Source organism: Ambystoma mexicanum, chromosome 13 (genome assembly GCF_040938575.1).
Source record: "Ambystoma mexicanum isolate Mex_15411 chromosome 13, UKY_AmexF1_1, whole genome shotgun sequence".
In the NCBI taxonomy this organism is placed as follows: Eukaryota; Metazoa; Chordata; class Amphibia; order Caudata; family Ambystomatidae; genus Ambystoma; species Ambystoma mexicanum.
In genome coordinates, this window is record NC_090938.1 from 162,039,707 (window position 1) to 162,061,012 (window position 21,306).

General features: G+C 47.4%; 1 protein-coding gene across 1 annotated transcript in view; it reads right to left on the minus strand.

The window, feature by feature from the left end:
- Nucleotides 1-906: 906 nt before the first annotated feature.
- LOC138521025 (protein FAM107B-like) overlaps nucleotides 907-21,306 on the minus strand; it is a 134,340-nt gene continuing 113,940 nt past the window's right edge. The window contains exons 4-6 of the mRNA XM_069633533.1: nucleotides 8,709-8,829; nucleotides 7,547-7,691; nucleotides 907-2,559 (exon numbers count right to left, since the gene is read on the minus strand). Of these exons, the coding sequence (XP_069489634.1) occupies nucleotides 2,437-2,559; nucleotides 7,547-7,691; nucleotides 8,709-8,829 (389 nt within the window). The 3' untranslated portion in view covers nucleotides 907-2,436. The remainder of the gene's footprint in view (nucleotides 2,560-7,546; nucleotides 7,692-8,708; nucleotides 8,830-21,306) is intronic.

Here is a 21,306-nt window from a genome sequence, read left to right on the forward strand (position 1 = left end):
TCAAGGACAAATCCTTCTAATTCAACGGGGCGCGTAGGTACCGCAACAGGTGTCAACACAAACAGTCCCTCACTAGCAATGCTATGTTCCCGTATGTTTGTAGGCACGCTCAAAATGGTGCTAGCTCCTAGCAATGGCGTCATTCAGTGGTGGAAGTTCCACTGACCCCAGGTTAATAAAGGGTTTTTGTAACAGTAGTCGAACTGCCATTATTCCACCGACAGTCTGCCAGCCGCAACTGTAACCCGCTAGTTAGGTTTAGAGTGTGTAGATATGTTTTGTATGTCTATGACGATGTGAGCCCCATGTGTGTAGCAGTGGCATATCCCATTTGTTGTTGATCCTAAATTCTGAAGTAGCCGAAGTAATGTTGTTCTGTAATCATTTATGGTTCAGTAACATTTGTCTGTGTTTTATGAAAAAGGAGGAGTGTGGTGTGTGACCATCCCAAGTGCGTTGCCCCTTTAAGGGAATGTGTCCCTCCCATGTGTACTGCCCTTTTAACATGGGCCATGACTTTGTCATGGCCCAAGCTAACAAAAGGAGCCCCTGTAGGCACGTGCACCAGAACGGCTGCAGACTCCCTAAGAGGAACAACTGGTCCGTCTCTCATTTAGGCCTGTAGGCCCACACTGTGTGAGCACGGGCCTGCAGACCACAATGACGTAGGACCCTCGTGCCAGTACGGTGGCAGAGGTCCGCATGGTCATGGGTATGGCTCGCCCTGCCCCCACTAAACTCGGGCAACCCTCTCCGATGCTGATGCCCCATAGCACCCTGGGGCCCGCTAGATGCCCATAGCAGTGCCCCCCCCCCCCCCCTATGCAACAACCCACAGTACCCACTTTTTGGAGCACTACAAAGTAATTCTGCTTTGCAGCTGGCACTGTTTAATCAAAAATATATACATTTTAATAATGGTAAATGTAGAGTAGTGTCACACTCACATGAACTCGATCTGACTTCAGTGTTTATTCTAGATTCCCTGCCTCAACAAATCAACAGTGATAGCAAATTACACAAGGTCTAATGGCTGAAACCATGCATGTCATACAATTACATCAATTGGGAAAGTGTGCATGTCACACCATTCCCGTAGAGTTTTGCAGCTACCCTGTCAAGGGGACATTTTCAGTAAAACTGAAGATATTGGGAATATTGCTTAGAAAAAGGCAAAATGGGCGAGTCATGTCACACACACCAAGCAGACCAATAGTTAGCAGTCCTGTTTGTCCCTCTACAACTGCTTCATCACTTTGGCATAGAATAATCCACGGGTGGCATCTCACCACACAAAATTCCCTAAACTTCCACTGTGTGTGAGGAATCCAACTTCTAATGGCCATTGGGTTTCCCGGTTGAGTTCCTGCTGACAACCACCATCTGAAAGTTGTCGGCAGACTATCATCAAGTGCCAGTGATTATGGATGTTGGTTCATTCCTAAAAAGAATTCCTCTCAACTAAGTGCTATGGTGCCACGTTCTGCCCTCTCACTCTGTCTTTCAGAGTGAATACCAGATCCTTTCCAAGTTCTGTTATCGACTACGCCCCATCAATGCTGGTTTCGGCATGTCACTCCGTATCATGCATTCGCTTAAAATGTCAATATCATTTGTTTTTGAAAACAAAGCATGCAAATGTTTGCAGTCGCACATCTGTTTGAATTCCATCCCACCTGCGTGTTCAAGACCTCTCTCATCTGCTGGAGCGCGTCTATACCATTGCAGATATAAGTGTCTTCAGTTGCATTATGGCTTCACGTCGCCGGTGCATTTCAAGATCCCTCATGGTTGCATGTGAATGTGATACCCCAGGGGGTTTACAAGCATGTGTTGCCCTCAGTGCACGTTAAGCTCTCTTAAGTCTGTGCAGGTGCGGCTACTCCAGTGCATTTTAAGACCTCACAAGTGTCTTTTGGGTAGTACACGAGGGCCCCCAGTGGTTCTTAAGATCTATCAAGACTCTACCTCCCACAGAAAATGAGAATATGCTTTAGTTTCATCAGGCCATTGCACCTCCCACAGAATTTTAAGATCTTGCAATGCAATGCTCTGTGACATACCACTAGCGGATTTGTAAAGTAGATCACTAATGTTGTAGTTCCTCCATGTTGGCATACCATACCACCCCAACTAAGTTGAAGCTTAGTTTGCCAAATGGTATGGATATAGCAATTCTGTTTTCTCAGAGTGCTGATTGCAGTCTTCCAGTCTATTATATATTTCATTGCCGGGCATTCAAGCAGGATTTGTCATGTCTGAATGGTGTCTTCTTCCAGGTCGCCCTGTTTTTAAGAAGGCTCAAGAGTGTCATTGCCCTCTCTTGTTTCCCTCTAAGATGTTACAAAGCATCAGTTCTGTAAGCTCCCAACTTCTCTGGAGATCCACCAGCAGGCTCAGGTCAGAGGAAGGTCCCCGTCTATGGATGTTGAAGACTCATGTCTGGGGGAACCCTCCTTCTCTGGGAAGCTGGACCTTCTTGAGGCTTTCTTTCACTTGGATAAACTCTGGTACCAGGGCAGATGTCCCCTGAGAAGCCAGTTGCTTGTCCCGCTCACACTGAACAAAAAAAAATAAAAAGAGTTAAAAAAGACTGGTCAAAGTTTTCTAGTGAAAACCTCAAGACATTCAAAAGAGGTCAATTTCCAACAACCCGCAGTGGATGGTTTTGGATCAAACATTTTGAGAAAATTATCATTTTCAAGTGTTACTCTCTATTAAAGTCCATTGGACAATTATAATTCACCAGGAGTAGATCAGCATTTCAAAGTACATTTTATAGAGTCCACACTGATTTGTTCAAAACCAAAGTAAAAACCTCCCTCCTGGCCTCCGAGTTACCCTCTTAACTACCTCTCATCTGCCATCTAGCTAACATTTTTCCTTGCCTATAACCATCCTCTGTTCCTCACTTCCTCTGCCTCCACTCTAGCACTTCATCCATCCTGAGCACAGCTGGCCGTGGTTCCATGTTCTTTTGCCCATAGTAATTACTTCATGGTACTTTACCACGAAGTAATAACATTGAATTTTTGTATTTCATTTTTATTTTTCAATTTGCGGGGGTTCCCCCATGCACCCACCTTCCCCTTCATTACTGCTCCTACCCTAAACCCCTCCCCACCCACTGTCTACCCCTAACCCCACAATTCCCAAAAGAATTAGATGAAAATTAAAAGTAATTACTTTGTGGTAACGTACCACAAAGTAATTACTGTTGGCAAAAGAACGCAATACCCTGGCATTACTACCTACCTGCACTTACAAATGTCCAATGTTGGCTGTCCTTAATCGATGTATGTCCACTTATGTATTGTACCCGGTGACTGTTCCATTAATTCCTCTGCACAACCTTCCTCAGACTCACCCCATTTTAAGAAGCTCACTGCTTCCTGTGAAATCTGATTTCTTATCTATTGTACGTTATTTTCTAATCAAAAGAGCATTGTTCCTCCCTGTATATTATATACATTACATAAATAAAAATAAAATAAAGTATGAAAATGAGACAAAAGTACTAAGTCTATCTAATACAGTTATTTTTAAGGTGCACATTTAATAGCCAGCCTTACCTATAGGTTTGACGATAACAAAACCTTGCCAATTCTCGTAGACATTTAAAAAGACCTTCCACTATTTCAAGCTATAGAGAGACCACAGGAACAGGAGTTGCAATCACTTCTTCCCTCAGATCCATATATTCATTTTTGGGAGTTTGCACTGCAGTAGTCATTATAACAATTGAATAATTTAGGTTTAGGATGTTTTGTTTGGATTGCTTTTATGAGACCCACTTTAAAAAAGTTGTATTAAATGTGGGGGAAATTAATTTTGCCCAATATACTTATCAGTTTATCAAAAAAGGAGTTTTCAATTAATGTTATCCACTCACACGATCCCATCTCAGCTATTCTATTACAATTCACTTCTTCGCTGAAAATCTACACATTTATTTTATTATTTGTTATATAATTATATTTCAGACTTTATTTCAATAGTCTTTATTATTCGATGTTTATGCTTCACTCTGTTAATGCATGCTTTAATTTTTTTGCATTACTTATTTTTGCGGTATACATTTACTTTATTGGCTGGTTTATTTTTTAAGTATGTATTATTGAAGTATTATTTTTGCAGGATTTATTTTTCCTTTGTTTTGTCTTTTCGTGAGCTTCCTTCTTAGTAGCCTTCTGTTGGCATCTTCACGTTTTTCATACTTTACTTTTTAGACTATCATTTCTATGGGCCTCATTACGAGTTTGGAGGTAGCCTTGGTGCTATTGGCTGCCTCCAAACGCGGTCCAGGTTCCTTGAATGAGGAATTACTGCACCATTCCAATCTTGGAGGACCCGGAAATTCCTCATTCAAAATACCCATCCCCATTCCCATTCGAGCCCCCATAGGGCTCAATGGGAATGGGGAGGAAGCTAACAACGGGCCGCTCCCTGGTCCTTTAGCGGCTCCCACTAAGCGACCTCGTAATGCAGCGGTAAGGGGTTAACGGCACCGGCATCCTTACCGGCGCTGTTAACCCCTTAGCGCTGCACTCGTAATGAGGCCCAATGTCCTACTTTTGCAACCTCTACTTTGTATGTTTTATTATCGTAGTCTTTAATGTGTAATCCTTTATTTTGTAGGTGTTTAACCACATGCTGCCTCATGGTGCCAGAAAGCTCTATGTTAGGGAATATAAAGTGACCAGAGCGGCAGTGACACCCTCAAGCAGCTGACTGGGTAACGTACCAGAAATGTAAAGGGACATGAAATCTAAAGTTAAATGTAATTTAAGACAACACGGATCCATGGTTGCAGACAACATAAAACATGCAGATATATGCAATTCCTAAATTGTATGTACTTTGTGAAACGACTGCAGTGCAATTCAAAGGATTGTCATAATTCCACGTTTACACCCTCCTTGCAAGGATTAGATCAGAGTGAGCTTGGAGTCACCCCCTCCCTCTACTGCCTGGTGGACGATGCCACATCACCCACATGGCACCGGCACAGGTGATTTGAATAACAGAGGCTTTCTTAATATTCAATTTTTTTAGGCACAAATCATGTGTGGAGCATGCATTAAACGACAAGCTCTTGCAATCTTATTCACCTCAAAATCCTCAGTCCCTTTGCTAGAAGTGAAAGCGTGCAACAACGGAAGCCAACATAAATATTTATAGGCTCTGGTTGATATTGATATTTTATTTCTATCGCGCTCGTACACAAGTGTTTCAGAGCGCGACAAGGCAAGGGAGGGGAACAGGGGAGAACAAAACAGCGATCTTACTAGGCCCTGGGACATTGAGAACATGCAAGTGCATGGGAGAGGGGGAGGGGAAAAGTGCATGGAAGAGGGGAGAAGTGGAAAGTGCGAAGCAGAGGAGAAACAGATAAATAACTAAATAATTAATAAAGGCAACAAACAGTGGTAGTGCAGCCAGCAATTTGCAAGTGCTAGCTTTAAGGCAGCAGACAGGGTAGGTCTGATAAAAACATGAAGAAAAGGGGGGGGGGGCTGTATGGGTACAGATACAGACCCCAGTGCAAGGGGTGGACAGGAGGCAGTGCGGGAGGGTGGCGGGGTGAGCAGGTACCTGGGCCCGGAGGACAGAGGGTGGCCAGGTGCACGGTTCCACGAGATAACAGATCAACAAGGGAGAGGGGAAGCAAAGACAGAAGAAAAGAGGAAGGTCTTGAGGTGCTTCCGGAACCGGAGATGGCTCTCCTCAAGTTTTAGAGTGACAGGGAGGCTGTTCCAGAGGGAGGCCCCAGCCGAAGACAGATCTACCCCAGCTCGTTTTTTTTATTTTGAAAAACGACTGACTTGAGGGAGTTGGAGGTAGAAGAGCGAAGTGCACGAGAGGGGAGCTATTTGCGGAGGGATAGCTGAAGGTGTTTTGGACCCAGGCCCCAGAAAGCCTTGTGGGCAATGAAGAGGGTTTTGAATTTAATCCTTGCTTCCACTGGGAGCCAATGGAGAGATTTCAGAGCTGGAGAAATACAATCCCAGGGCTTGAGGCCAAAGACAAGTCTCGCAGTCCTGTTCCGGATTAGTTACAGAGGGCGTAGAGTAGAGGCAGGTAGATTTAGAAAGAGGCTGTTACAATAGTCCAACCTAGAGAGAACCAGAGCTTGGGATACAATGAGCTTCTGGGGGAAGGAGAGGAAAGGCAGATGTGCAGTAGGAAATTTGACTTTTTAGAGACCTCAGAGATGTGGGCGGAGAAGGAAAGGGTGGAGTCAAAGATGACCCTGAGGTTCTTAGCCTCGCAGGTGGCGGTAGGAGGAGGGCCAAGGGAGGCCGGCCAGAGAGTGAGGGGAAGTGTGGTGAAGGTGTGCCGATGAGAAGGATATCAGTCTTGCTGGCATTCAGGCAGAGATCATTGGCAGCACGCCAATCTTGAATGGCAGTTAGGCAATCAGAGATGAGAGAGGGAGAGGAGGTGGTAGAGGGAAGCCTGAAAATGAGTTGAGTGTCATCAGCATAGCACTGGAAATTTGAGCAGAAAGTGGCAATGCAGTGGGCGAGAGTTGCCGGGTGTTGGTTGAAAAGCCAGTGCGAGAGGTTAGATCCCTGGGGGACACCACAGGTAGAGAGGAAGATAGATGAAAGGAAGGACCCAGGTTGGACCTGGGAGGGTCGATCTGAGAGGAAAGAGGTCAGCCAGGCCAGAGCCTGATCAGTGATACCCAGGTTTTCACGGAGACGGTTGAGCAGGATGGTTAGTTAGTTATAGCTGTAAGTTATAGCTGCAAGAACACACTATTTATTTAAACTTTTAAATAAAAAAGACTGTAAAGACCCCATATGAATATTTCTGTTCCCCAAAATATTTTGGACTGAAAATCTTTAAGTAAATTTGATAAATTATGGGGCCAGTTCACAAAGTTCCAGGAAATGTTGAGCATTTGCAATTGTATTTATCTTTTGTTGATCATGGTCCTTTAGGTCTCATCTGCCATCATGCCTCTTTTCCTTTCTAAATTTCCTTTCTCGTTTCCTCCATACCTTTGATGTATCCAGTGATAATATTGCAGGAAATAATAACGATTGAAGTTACAAAGATGAAAATAATATTGCTAGAATTAATGGAATAGGTAAAAAATACCAACCAGCAGAAAAAAAGATAAAAATAAAGGCAAGAAAGCGTAATGATAGGGGTGAGTTTTAGGTGTAAGAAAAACAGATTAGGTTAAAACTGTGATGAAGGGGAGGGAGAAAAGGAGAGTTTAGGAGTAGGAGAGGTAAGGGGGTCTTCGTCCCTCCCGCTCCCCCCCAAAAAAAGGTATTTTTACAATGGGCAATGTTAAAGGGATATCGATATTTTTTCTTGCAATATTTATTGCACTTTATAATTGTACGTCACTGTTATTTCCGCAATAAAATCACTGTTAACCTTATTTGGATATATTCAATTTCTCGAACATTTTGAAATAGAAAGGTATGTGTGCATTAATGCTGTATAAGACAGTTTCGCTATAGGTGAGAGTATATAAAGAAATAAAATCTGAAGTATTTAATAATAAAACCCAGGCATGCATCACCTGGTCCAGATGCTGTTGACGCTTCTGGAGCTGCTCCTCGAGGTCAGTCTTCGGCCTCTGAGCCTCCTCCTCCTTCCTGCGCTGGCTCAGCTTGCGCGTTTCCATCACTTTCTGTAGCTCGGGCTTATGTTCTGGGGTCAGACCCCTAGTGGAGAAAAGATCATTACAGGGGTTAGAAGAGATGCTGACAGGTGTTCCAAATAATTTGACATTTCCAAATACTGAAATGTCCACAACAACATACAGTACGTAGAGGACAGCATGCGTTCACTGAGGTACCACGCAGCAGCCTCCACTGTCTACCATATCACTTGCTTACCACTGACCATTGCTCGTGGCTTAAACCTTAACTTGTATATGTAGTGCTTTATAATGGAATTAGCACATTTCTAAGGTAAATAAACGACAGGATGATACATATATTTGCCCAAGATAACACAATGTGTGTAATTGCGTGAAGCAAGGATGATCGTTCTAGTCTACAGCTCCCAGCGACAATATACCAATGTCTAACAGACCCACTCTCTCATCTGAGCCAAACACATCATCCCCTTTAAAACTTTCTTTTCTCCAGCGCTCTCCAAAATTGTGCTACCCAAGGATTAAATGTCACTGGGTCAACATGTTTCCAAACATATGGGCTCATTACAAGTTTCCTGGTATCCCGCCGCTAATGCCATCAGGATACCGGCAAACTGCACCTACTATTTCCCCCGCCTGATATCCCGGTATTACCAGGATATTCCAGGCGGCGGATAAGCGGGTAAATCCCCATTCCAGGGAGTCCCACAGGACTCAGTTGAGGTAAATTGTGGTATTTTTTTTGCCAGTGGGGGCCTGATTTACCGGCAGGTCAGGGCTGGAGGTATATCCATGTCCCCTATTAGAAAACCCATGTATTCCCAGTACGGACAAAATGCCAGTGACAGACAAAATGCCAGTGACAGAATTACCAGCATTTTTTCCCATACCGGGAAACTCGTAATGAGGCCCAGGGTCTATGATTTAATTAGCTAGATGAATTTTGGGAGTTGTAGTCTTGGATTAGTAATGAACAGGAGGAATATGAATGCAGACCCAGAACTGGAACCAGGGTGTCCAGGTGACGTGTACCCCCCATTGTCACCATACAACATTAAACCCACATTCCAGGCTTACCTACCTCCTGTGAGTGAGGAGCAGTTCACGGTGAAGCTCTCGGTGACTCCTCGAATCTTTCACCGGATTTAACAGCTTCCTGGGCTTGATAAAGTCACCCCCTCCGACCTCGGAGGCGCCCCGCTCTGCCGCGTGAAATAACCATGGGCAACAGTGGTTAGTGAGGCAGCCGAACACAAAGCACTGTTCTGCAAATGAACGAGTGGGATGAAGAGAAGACATCTGGGAACGCTAAAGGCAGAGTGGTGGATGGAGAAGGAAAACATTCTACTGTGTATTCATGTATTAGGATTGTGCAACACGCAACAATGTGAGCAAACCTCTTGAAGGTGCCCGCGTGTGAACGTTTCATCAGGAGGATCAGCCGCTCACAAACTACACAAGAAATCATCTGTAGCTAGAATGACATGTTGAAGGTGCTTCTCTCACCATCATCTTTCATTATTAGAACCAGAGTCTGATGCACTGTGTTTCACACCTCTCTGGGGCAGGGCGCTTCTCTCACCACCATCTCTCATTATTAGAACCAGAGTCTGATGCACTGTGTTTCACACCTCTCTGGGGCAGGGCGCTTCTCTCACCATCATCTCTCATTATTAGAACCAGAGTCTGATGCACTGTGTTTCACACCTCTCTGGGGCAGGGCGCTTCTCTCACCATCATCTCTCATTATTAGAACCAGAGTCTGATGCACTGTGTTTCACACCTCTCTGGGGCAGGGCGCTTCTCTCACCACCATCTCTCATTATTAGAACCAGAGTCTGATGCACTGTGTTTCACACCTCTCTGGGGCAGGGCGCTTCTCTCACCATCATCTCTCATTATTAGAACCAGAGTCTGATGCACTGTGTTTCACACCTCTCTGGGGCAGGGCGCTTCTCTCACCATCATCTCTCATTATTAGAACCAGAGTCTGATGCACTGTGTTTCACACCTCTCTGGGGCAGGGTGCTTCTCTCACCACCCTCTCATTATTAGAATCAGAGTCTGATGCACTGTGTTTCACACCTCTCTGGGGCAGGGCGCTTCTCTCACCACCCTCTCATTATTAGAACCAGAGTCTGATGCACTGTGTTTCACACCTCTCTGGGGCAGGGCGCTTCTCTCACCATCATCTCTCATTATTAGAACCAGAGTCTCATGCACTGTGTTTCACACCTCTCTGGGGCAGGGCGCTTCTCTCCCCACCATCTCTCATTATTAGAACCAGAGTCTGATGCACTGTGTTTCACACCTCTCTCTGGGGCAGGTCGCTTCTCTCACCACCATCTCTCATTATTAGAACCAGAGTCTGATGCACTGTGTTTCACACCTCACCATCCACTCATTATTAGAACAAGAATCTGATGCACTGTGTTTCACACCTCTCTGGGGCAGGGCGCTTCTCTCACTATCATCTCATTATTAGAATCAGAATCTGATGCACTGTGTTTCACACCTCTCTGGGGCAGGGCGCTTCTCTCACCATCATCTCATTATTAGAACAAGAATCTGATGCACTGTGTTTCACACCTCTCTGGGGCAGGGCGCTTCTCTCACCATCATCTCATTATTAGAACAAGAATCTGATGCACTGTGTTTCACACCTCTCTGGAGCAGGGCGCTTCTCTCACCATCATCTCATTATTAGAACCACAGTCTGATGCACTGTGTTTCACACCTCACCATCCACTCATTATTAGAACCAGATTCTGATGAAACTTAGAACCATAGTCTGATGCACTGTGTTTCACACGTCTCTACGGCAGGGCGCTTCTCTCACCACCCTCTCATTATTAGAACCAGAATCTGATGCACTGTGTTTCACACCTCTCTGGGGCAGGGCGCTTCTCTGACCACCATCTCTCATTATTAGAACCAGAGTCTGATGCACTGTGTTTCACACCTCTCTGGGGCAGGGCGCTTCTCTCACCATCATCTCTCATTATTAGAACCAGAGTCTCATGCACTGTGTTTCACACCTCTCTGGGGCAGGGCGCTTCTCTCCCCACCATCTCTCATTATTAGAACCAGAGTCTGATGCACTGTGTTTCACACCTCTCTGGGGCAGGTCGCTTCTCTCACCACCATCTCTCATTATTAGAACCAGAGTCTGATGCACTGTGTTTCACACCTCACCATCCACTCATTATTAGAACAAGAATCTGCTGCACTGTGTTTCACACCTCTCTGGGGCAGGGCGCTTCTCTCACAATCATCTCATTATTAGAATCAGAATCTGATGCACTGTGTTTCACACCTCTCTGGGGCAGGGCGCTTCTCTCACCATCATCTCATTATTAGAATCAGAATCTGATGCACTGTGTTTCACACCTCTCTGGGGCAGGGCGCTTCTTTCACCATCCTCTCATTATTAGAATCAGAATGTGATGCACTGTGTTTCACACCTCTCTGGGGCAGGGCGCTTCTCTCACCACCCTCTCATTATTAGAACCAGAGTCTGATGCACTGTGTTTCACACCTCTCTGGGGCAGGGCGCTTCTCTCACCACCCTCTCATTATTAGAACCAGAGCCTGATGGCACTGTGTTTCACACCTCACCATGCACTCATTATTAGAACCAGATTCTGATGAAACTTAGAACCATAGTCTGATGCACTGTATTTCACACGTCTCTACGGCAGGGCGCTTCTCTTACCACCGTCTCTCATTATTAGAACCAGAGTCTGATGCACTGTGTTTCACACCTCTCTGGGGCAGGGCGCTTCTCTCACCACCGTCTCTCATTATTAGAACCAGAGTCTCATGCACTGTGTTTCACACCTCTCTGGGGCAGGGCGCTTCTCTCACCACCGTCTCTCATTATTAGAACCAGAGTCTCATGCACTGTGTTTCACACCTCTCTGGGGCAGAGCGCTTCTCTCACCACCGTCTCTCATTATTAGAACCAGAGTCTGATGCACTGTGTTTCACACCTCTCTGGGGCAGGGCGCTTCTCTCACCACCGTCTCTCATTATTAGAACCAGAGTCTGATGCACAGTGTTTCACACCTCTACGAGGCAGGGCGCTTCTCTCACCACCATCTCAGTATTAGAACCAGAGTCTGATGCGCTGTGTTTCACACCTCTCCGAGGCAGGGCGCTTTTCTCAACAAATAACCATGTGCCTAATTTCGGGTGTCTGCATACCTCAAAGGCAGTAAGCCTCTCCACAACCAATAATTGACAACACCAAACATATTTCAATATGTCTGCAAAATGATGAGCCAGGGAGCTTCTCTCCTTGGCATCTAATACCCAGAAACAGTGCCTTACAGTATGTTTGCACACCTCATAGGCAGGGAGCTTCTCTCACTAACTAACCATTCTAAAAAGCTGTGCCTCGTGCAGTGTCTGCATAACTCAGAACCATGGCCCTGTCTAACCAGCCAACCACTGACAGCACAATGCATTATTCAGTGTGTCTACTCACTCTAATTCCCAGCATCAGAGCCAAGTGCAATGTGTCTGCACACCAGAGAGGCAGGATGCTTCACCACTCGCATTTCATTCCCAGCACCAGAGGCAAGTGCAGCGTGTCTGCACACCAGAGAGGCAGGGAGCGTCTCTCACTCGCCTCTCATTCCCAGCACCAGAGCCAAGTGCAGTGTTTCTGCACCGGAGGGGCAGGGAGCTTCTCTCACTCACCTCTCATTCCCAGCACCAGAGCCAAGTGCAGTGTGTCTGCACACCAGAGAGGCAGGGAGCTTCTCCCACTCACCTCTCATTCCCAGCACCAGAGACAAGTGCAGTGTGTCTGCACACCAGAGAGGCAGGGAACTTCTCCCACTCACCTCATATTCCCAGCACCAGAGACAAATGCAGTGCGTCTGCACAACAGAGGGGCAGTGCGCTTCTCTCACTCACCTCTCATTCCCAGCACCGCAGCCAAGTGCAGTGTGTCTGCACACCAGAGAGGCAGGGAGCTTCTCTCACTCACCTCTCATTCCCAGCACCAGAGACAGGTGCAGTGAGTCTGCACACCAGAGGAGCAGGCGTATTCTCCCACTCACCTCACATTCCCAGCACCAGAGACAAGTGCAGTGTGTCTGCACCCCAGAGAGGGAGCGAGCATCTACCACTCACCTCTCATTCCCAGCACCAGTGGCAAGTGCAATGTGTCTGCACAGCAGAGAGGCAGGGAGCTTCTCCCACTCACCTCGCATTCCCAGCACCAGAGACAAGTGCAGTGTGTCTGCACCCCAGAGAGGCAGGTGGCTTCGCACACTCACCTCTCAGTTCCAGCACCGCAGCCAAGTGCAGTGTGTCTGCACACCAGAGAGGCAGGGAGCTTCTCTCCCTCGCCTCTCATTCCCAGCACCAGAGCCAAGTGCAGTGTGTCTTACACCAGATAGGCAGGGCACTTCTCTCACTCACCTCTCATTCCCAGCTCCAGAGACAAGTGCAGTGTGTCTGCATACCAGAGGGGCAGGGAGCTTCTCTCACTCACCTCTAATTCCCAGCACCAGAGCCAAGTGCAGTGTGTCTGCACACCAGTGGGGCAGGGAGCTTCTCTCACTCACCTCTAATTGCCAGCACCAGAGCCAAGTGCAATGTGTCTGCACTCCAGAGAGGCAGGTGGCTTTGCCCAATCACATCTCATTCCCAGCATCAGAGACAAGTGCAGTGTGTCTGCACACCAGAGGGGCAGGCGGCTTCTCCCACTCACCTCTCATTCCCAGCACCAGTGGCAAGTGCAATGTGTCTGCCTACCAGAGAGGCAGGGAGCTTCTCCCACTCACCTCTCATTCCGAGCACCAGAGACAAGTGCAGTGTGTCTGCACTCCAGAGAGGCAGGTGGCTTTGCCCACTCACATCTCATTCCCAGCACCAGAGACAAGTGCAGTGTGTCTGCACACCAGAGGGGCAGGCAGCTTCTCCCACTTACCTCTCATTCCCAGCACCAGTGGCAAGTGCAATGTGTCTGCCTACCAGAGAGGCAGGGAGCTTCTCCCACTCACCACTCATTCCGAGCACCACAGACAAGTGCAGTGTGTCTGCACTCCAGAGAGGCAGGTGGCTTTGCCCACTCGCATCTCATTCCCAGCACCAGTGGCAAGTGCAATGTGTCTGCCTACCAGAGAGGCAGAGAGCTTCTCCCACTCACCTCTCATTCCGAGCACCAGAGACAAGTGCAGTGTGTCTGCACTCAAGAGAGGCAGATGGCTTCGCCCACTCACATCTCATTCCCAGCACCAGAGACAAGTGCAGTGTGTCGGCACACCAGAGAGGCAGGGAGCTTCTCCCACTAACATCTCTCATTATTAGAACCAGGGTCTCATGCACTGTGTTTCACACCTCTCTGGGGCAGGGCGCTTCACTCACCATCATCTCTCATTATTAGAACCAGAGTCTGATGCACTGTGTTTCACACCTCTCTGGGGAACGGCACTTCTCTCACCATCATCTCATTATTAGAGACAGAGTGTAATGCGCTGTGTTTCACACCTCTATGAGGCCGGGCGCTTCTCTCACCATCATCTCTCATTATTAGAACCAGAGTCTGATGCGCTGTGTTTCACACCTCTCTGGGGCACAGCGCTTCTCTCACCATCATCTCATTATTAGAACCAGAGTCTGATGCGCTGTGTTTCACACCTCTATGGGGCAGGGCGCTTCTCTCACCATCATCTCATTATTAGAACCAGAGTCTGATGCACAGTGTTTCACACTTCTCTGGGGCAGGGCGCTTCTCTCACCATCATCTCATTATTAGAACCAGAGCGTAATGCACTGTGTTTCACACCTCTCTGGGGCAGGGCGCTTCTCTCACCATCATCTCATTATTAGAACCAGAGTATAATGCGCTGTGTTTCACACCTCTAAGAGGCCGGGCGCTTCTCTCACCATCATCTCATTAGAACCATAGTCTGATGCACTGTGTTTCACACCTCTCTGGGGCACGGCGCTTCTCTCACCATCATCTCATTATTAGAACCAGAGTCTGATGCACAGTGTTTCACACCTCTCTGGGGCAGGGCGCTTCTCTCGCCATCATCTCATTATTAGAACCAGAGTGTAATGCGCTGTGTTTCACACCTCTATGAGGCCGGGCGCTTCTCTCACCATCATCTCATTATTAGAACCAGAGTCTGATGCACTGTGTTTCACACCTCTCCGAGGCAGGGCGCTTCTCTCACCATCATCTCATTATTAGAACCAGAGTCTGATGCACTGTGTTTCACACCTCTCCAAGGCAGGGCGCTTCTCTCACCGTCTCTCATTATTAGAACCAGAGTCTGATGCACTGTGTTTCACACCTCTCCGAGGCAGGGCGCTTCTCTCACCATCATCTCATTATTAGAACCAGAGTCTGATGCACTGTGTTTCACACCTCTCTGGGGCACGGCGCTTCGGCGCTTCTCTCACCATCATCTCATTATTAGAACCAGAGCCTGATGCACTGTGTTTCACACCTCTCTGGGGCAGGGCGCTTCTCTCACCATCATCTCATTATTAGAACCAGAGTCTGATGCACAGTGTTTCACACCTCTCTGGGGCAGGGCGCTTCTCTCACCATCATCTCATTATTAGAACCAGAGTGTAATGCGGTGTGTTTCACACCTTTATGAGGCCGGGCGCTTCTCTCACCATCATCTCATTATTAGAACCAGAGTGTAATGCGCTGTGTTTCACACCTCTATCAGGCCGGGCGCTTCTCTCACCATCATCTCATTATTAGAACCAGAGTCTGATGCACTGTGTTTCACACCTCTATGAGGCCGGGCGCTTCTCTAACCATCATCTCATTATTAGAACCAGAGTCTGATGCACTGTGTTTCACACCTCTCCGAGGCAGGGCGCTTCTCTCACCATCATCTCATTATTAGAACCAGAGTCTGATGCACTGTGTTTCACACCTCTCTGGGGCACGGCGCTTCTCTCACCACCCTCTCATTATTAGAACCAGAGTCTGATGCACTGTGTTTCACACCTCTCTGGGGTAGGGCGCTTCTCTCAGCATCATCTCATTATTAGAACCAGAGTCTGATGCACTGTGTTTCACACCTCTCTGGGGCAGGGCGCTTCTCTCCCCACCATCTCTCATTATTAGAACCAGAGTCTGATGCACTGTGTTTCACACCTCTCTGGGGCAGGTCGCTTCTCTCACCACCATCTCTCATTATTAGAACCAGAGTCTGATGCACTGTGTTTCACACCTCTCTGGGGAACGGCACTTCTCTCACCATCATCTCATTATTAGAAACAGAGTGTAATGCGCTGTGTTTCACACCTCTATGAGGCCGGGCGCTTCTCTCACCATCATCTCTCATTATTAGAACCAGAGTCTGATGCGCTGTGTTTCACACCTCTCTGGGGCACAGCGCTTCTCTCACCATCATCTCATTATTAGAACCAGAGTCTGATGCGCTGTGTTTCACACCTCTATGGGGCAGGGCGCTTCTCTCACCACCATCTCTCATTATTAGAACCAGAGTCTGATGCACAGTGTTTCACACTTCTCTGGGGCACGGCGCTTCTCTCACCATCATCTCATTATTAGAACCAGAGCGTAATGCACTGTGTTTCACACCTCTCTGGGGCAGGGCGCTTCTCTCACCATCATCTCATTATTAGAACCAGACTATAATGCGCTGTGTTTCACACCTCTATGAGGCCGGGCGCTTCTCTCACCATCATCTCATTAGAACCATAGTCTGATGCACTGTGTTTCACACCTCTCTGGGGCACGGCGCTTCTCTCACCATCATCTCATTATTAGAACCAGAGTCTGATGCACAGTGTTTCACACCTCTCTGGGGCAGGGCGCTTCTCTCGCCATCATCTCATTATTAGAACCAGAGTGTAATGCGCTGTGTTTCACACCTCTATGAGGCCGGGCGCTTCTCTCACCATCATCTCATTATTAGAACGAGAGTCTGATGCACTGTGTTTCACACCTCTCCGAGGCAGGGCGCTTCTCTCACCATCATCTCATTATTAGAACCAGAGTCTGATGCACTGTGTTTCACACCTCTCCGAGGCAGGGCGCTTCTCTCACCGTCTCTCATTATTAGAACCAGAGTCTGATGCACTGTGTTTCACAACTCTCCGAGGCAGGGCGCTTCTCTCACCATCATCTCATTATTAGAACCAGAGTCTGATGCACTGTGTTTCACACCTCTCTGGGGCACGGCGCTTCGGCCCTTCTCTCACCATCATCTCATTATTAGAACCAGAGCCTGATGCACTGTGTTTCACACCTCTCTGGGGCAGGGCGCTTCTCTCACCATCATCTCATTATTAGAACCAGAGTCTGATGCACAGTGTTTCACACCTCTCTGGGGCAGGGCGCTTCTCTCACCATCATCTCATTATTAGAACCAGAGTGTAATGCGGTGTGTTTCACACCTTTATGAGGCCGGGCGCTTCTCTCACCATCATCTCATTATTAGAACCAGAGTGTAATGCGCTGTGTTTCACACCTCTATCAGGCCGGGCGCTTCTCTCACCATCATCTCATTATTAGAACCAGAGTCTGATGCACTGTGTTTCACACCTCTATGAGGCCGGGCGCTTCTCTCACCATCATCTCATTATTAGAACCAGAGTCTGATGCACTGTGTTTCACACCTCTCCGAGGCAGGGCGCTTCTCTCACCATCATCTCATTATTAGAACCAGAGTCTGATGCACTGTGTTTCACACCTCTCTGGGGCACGGCGCTTCTCTCACCACCCTCTCATTATTAGAACCAGAGTCTGATGCACTGTGTTTCACACCTCTCTGGGGTAGGGCGCTTCTCTCAGCATCATCTCATTATTAGAACCAGAGTCTGATGCACTGTGTTTCACACCTCTCTGGGGCACGGCGCTTCTCTCACCATCATCTCATTATTAGAAACAGAGTGTAATGCGCTGTGTTTCACACCTCTGAGGCCGGGCGCTTCTCTCACCATCATCTCTCATTATTAGAACCAGAGTCTGATGCGCTGTGTTTCACACCTCTCAGGGGCACAGCGCTTCTCTCACCATCATCTCATTATTAGAACCAGAGTCTGATGCGCTGTGTTTCACACCTCTCAGGGGCACAGCGCTTCTCTCACCATCACCTCATTATTAGACCCAGAGTCTGATGCGCTGTGTTTCACACCTCTCTGGGGCACGGCGCTTCTCTCACCATCATCTCATTATTAGAACCAGAGTCTGATGCGCTGTGTTTCACACCTCTCCGAGGCAGGGCGCTTTTCTCAACAAATAACCATGTGCCTAATTTCGGGTGTCTGCATACCTCAGAGGCAGTGAGCCTCTCCCCAACCAATAATTGACAACACCAAACATATTTCAGTATGTCTGCACAATGATGAGCCAGGGAGCTTCTCTCCTTGGCATTTAATACCCAGAAACAGAGCCTTACAATATGTTTGCACACCTCATAGGCAGGGAGCTTCTCTCACTAACTAACCATTCTAAAAAGCTGTGCCTCGTGCAGTGTCGGCATAACTCAGAACCATGGCCCTGTCTAACCAGCCAACCACTGACAGCACAATGCATTATTCAGTGTGTCTACTCACTCTAATTCCCAGCATCAGAGCCAAGTGCTATGTGTCTGCACACCAGAGAGGCAGGATGCTTCACCACTCGCATTTCATTCCCAGCACCAGAGGCAAGTGCAGCGTGTCTGCACACCAGAGAGGCAGGGAGCGTCTCTCACTCGCCTCTCATTCCCAGCACCAGAGCCAAGTGCAGTGTTTCTGCACCGGAGGGGCACGGAGTTTCTTCCACTCACCTCTCATTCCCAGCACCAGAGACAAGTGCAGTGTGTCTGCACACCAGAGAGGCAGGGAGCTTCTCCCACTCCCCTCTCATTCCCAGCACCGCAGCCAAGTGCAGTGTGTCTGCACACCAGAGAGGCAGGGAGCTTCACTCACTTACCTCTCATTCCCAGCACCAGACAGGTGCAGTGAGTCTGCACACCAGAGGAGCAGGCATATTCTCCCACTCACCTCACATTCCCAGCACCAGAGACAAGTGCAATGTGTCGGCACACCAGAGAGGCAGGATGCTTCACCACTCGCATTTCATTCCCAGGACCAGAGGCAAGTGCAGCGTGTCTGCACACCAGAGAGGCAGGGAGCGTCTCTCACTCACCTCTCATCCCCAGCACCAGAGCCAAGTGCAGTGTTTCTGCACCGGAGGGGCAGGGAGCTTCTCTCACTCACCTCTCATTCCCAGCACCAGAGCCAAGTGCAGTGTGTCTGCACACCAGAGAGGCAGGGAGCTTCTCCCACTCACCTCTCATTCCCAGCACCAGAGACAAATGCAGTGCGTCTGCACAACAGAGAGGCAGGGAGCTTCTCCCACTCACCTCTCATTCCCAGCACCAGAGGCGTGCAGCGTGTCTGCACACCAGAGGGGCAGTGCGCTTCTCTCACTCACCTCTCATTCCAAGCACCTGTTGGGTGTCCTGACCCACGTTTAAGCTATCATGCCACAACATTTGGTGCTGTGGGCTTAGAAAATTCAAGATGGCGGAAAACCCACATGTGCGCCGAAATCCAGGAAAGCTGCGCAGTTTGTGCGCACACCGAAATGGTTGCCTCACTTGCCACCCACCAGTGCGAGAATGAAAGGCCGGGTTGCCATGAGGGAAATGGGTTGCCAAAGGAAAAACAGTAGCGCCGGTTAGCTTCAAAGCGCTTTAAAACCACCATTGGACTACCCGCACAGTAGTCTGAAACCATTGGGAATGGCAATGCTGATTGCCAAATGCAACCTAGAATTGTGGGGAATTCATTTTCTTAAATCCCAAAAATGGGTGCAGTACCAGTACTCACCACTATCCAAAAGCCGGCAGTTTAAAACCACCCTGTGTTTCTCTGAAGGCAAGCCAAAGTGCCTATTTCAAACATTGCAATATGTGCAAAATATTCACTGAACACCAGCAGACATTTGGTAGAATGGAGTTTTGTGTGCCTACAAAATCTGGGAAATGAAGAGCCCAGAACAATGCTTATAACAAAACTGGCTGAGCTATGGAGTCAGCAGTTTAAGTTGCACTGGATTTAAAGACACTAAAATCGAAAATGTTTAGATTAAATGAGTGACCTATGTTTGGTGTCACATGCCTTTGTAACTGTTGAAATGTCATAGTTTTGCACTTAGAATCAGCATTCTAGCTGCATATGTAAACATGTTTAGTTTTATTTGAATGCAGGAACTGGGGAATAAAAAGTGACATTTTATCTGAAACCTGGCTTAAGGAACTGAATTCTGCCTGGCAACTACCCCCATCAGGAGTGAAACTTGAGTCACAGCTGTGTTCCCAGGCCTAGCTGCCCTTTTGCTGCTCACACTAAGGATATGCCATCTATCTGATAATTGAATTACCTGTGCTCTGCAGGAAAGTGAACAAAGCCCTGTCCTGGCTCAGGCAAAGGTTTTATTGGCAGGAGTCGTAAATGGTCGTAAAAAGTGGCTTCCTCCTGAGGAAAGGGGAGGGGCACTGCCTGTGAGAGCAAGCTGGCTTGGCAGAACTGGAAAAACCAGTATTTCTACCTTGTGCTGAGAGGAAACCACACCCCTTTGGAGCCAGAACATAACTCTAAAAAGATGAATAACTCATAGAGCGGACATGTGAAAATTTTATAAATGATACCATAATTCTTGTGATTTTTCTGCCCACAGTTTAAGAGGTTTTTAGAACCGGTGGTATGTTCAGGGGGGTGTCAGCGGAAAAGTGGATATAACTCTAAATGTATGCATGTTAAAAATCTGAAACTTCATCAGTTAATGTCCATACTCCCTGCGCACATGTATGTAAAGTTGGGTCAATGTCAGAAATTGAAAAATCAATTAAAAAGTGAAATATGTGCCATTTCTGAATGCAAGCTCCCAGGAAGAGCAGAGTTTGAACAGGGGATACCTCCTGTAATGCATGATGGGTGCATATGATTTTAAAACAATATGTACCTCTGCAAATATGTATTTGTTTCAAATCTAGATTAGTGTGTAAGTTGACAGGAGGAGTGGACTTTCTGCAGGCTGTAAAATGACATCACTCTGACCCAACCTAGCTCCCCCAATCAAATGATAAATGGAAGTTTGACCAATTAGAAGCTGAGAGAGAGGTAGGGTCAGTGATGCTAGAACACACCCACATTCTAAACACATAAAAGCAGACAGACAGGACAGATAGGGACCTTCAATTCCATCTGCAGCGGGACGCTCTGCCGGAAAAATCCATACTTTACCTCCATCAAACCTCCAGAGAGCGAAACTAGAGACTTCAATCTATCCAGAACTAGAGACCCAGACCAGAGAACCAGAGAGAGCTGACCCAGATCACTGTGAAGTGCAGAGACCAGAGGCGAATTTAAAACCCTGACCAGATCCGTGATGAGGCCCATTTCACTCAAGAATATAGTGTGAGTACCTAGAAAACTGTGCAGAACCAATCTCCTAGTTAAAATAATATAATTCAATCTATTTAACCTAAGTAGAACTGCCTGATAGCTCCAAATCTGTCACTTGTCATTTCCTAGTTGCAAGCTGCACTTGTCTTTTTGAACTTTAAAATTTAAAATCTGAAAAACGACCTTTATTTAATCGCTCATATCTCCGCAACCGTTTGTGCTAGAGACTTGCAGTAACTTTCATTTTGAAGCTGAGATCCTAGGCTTTC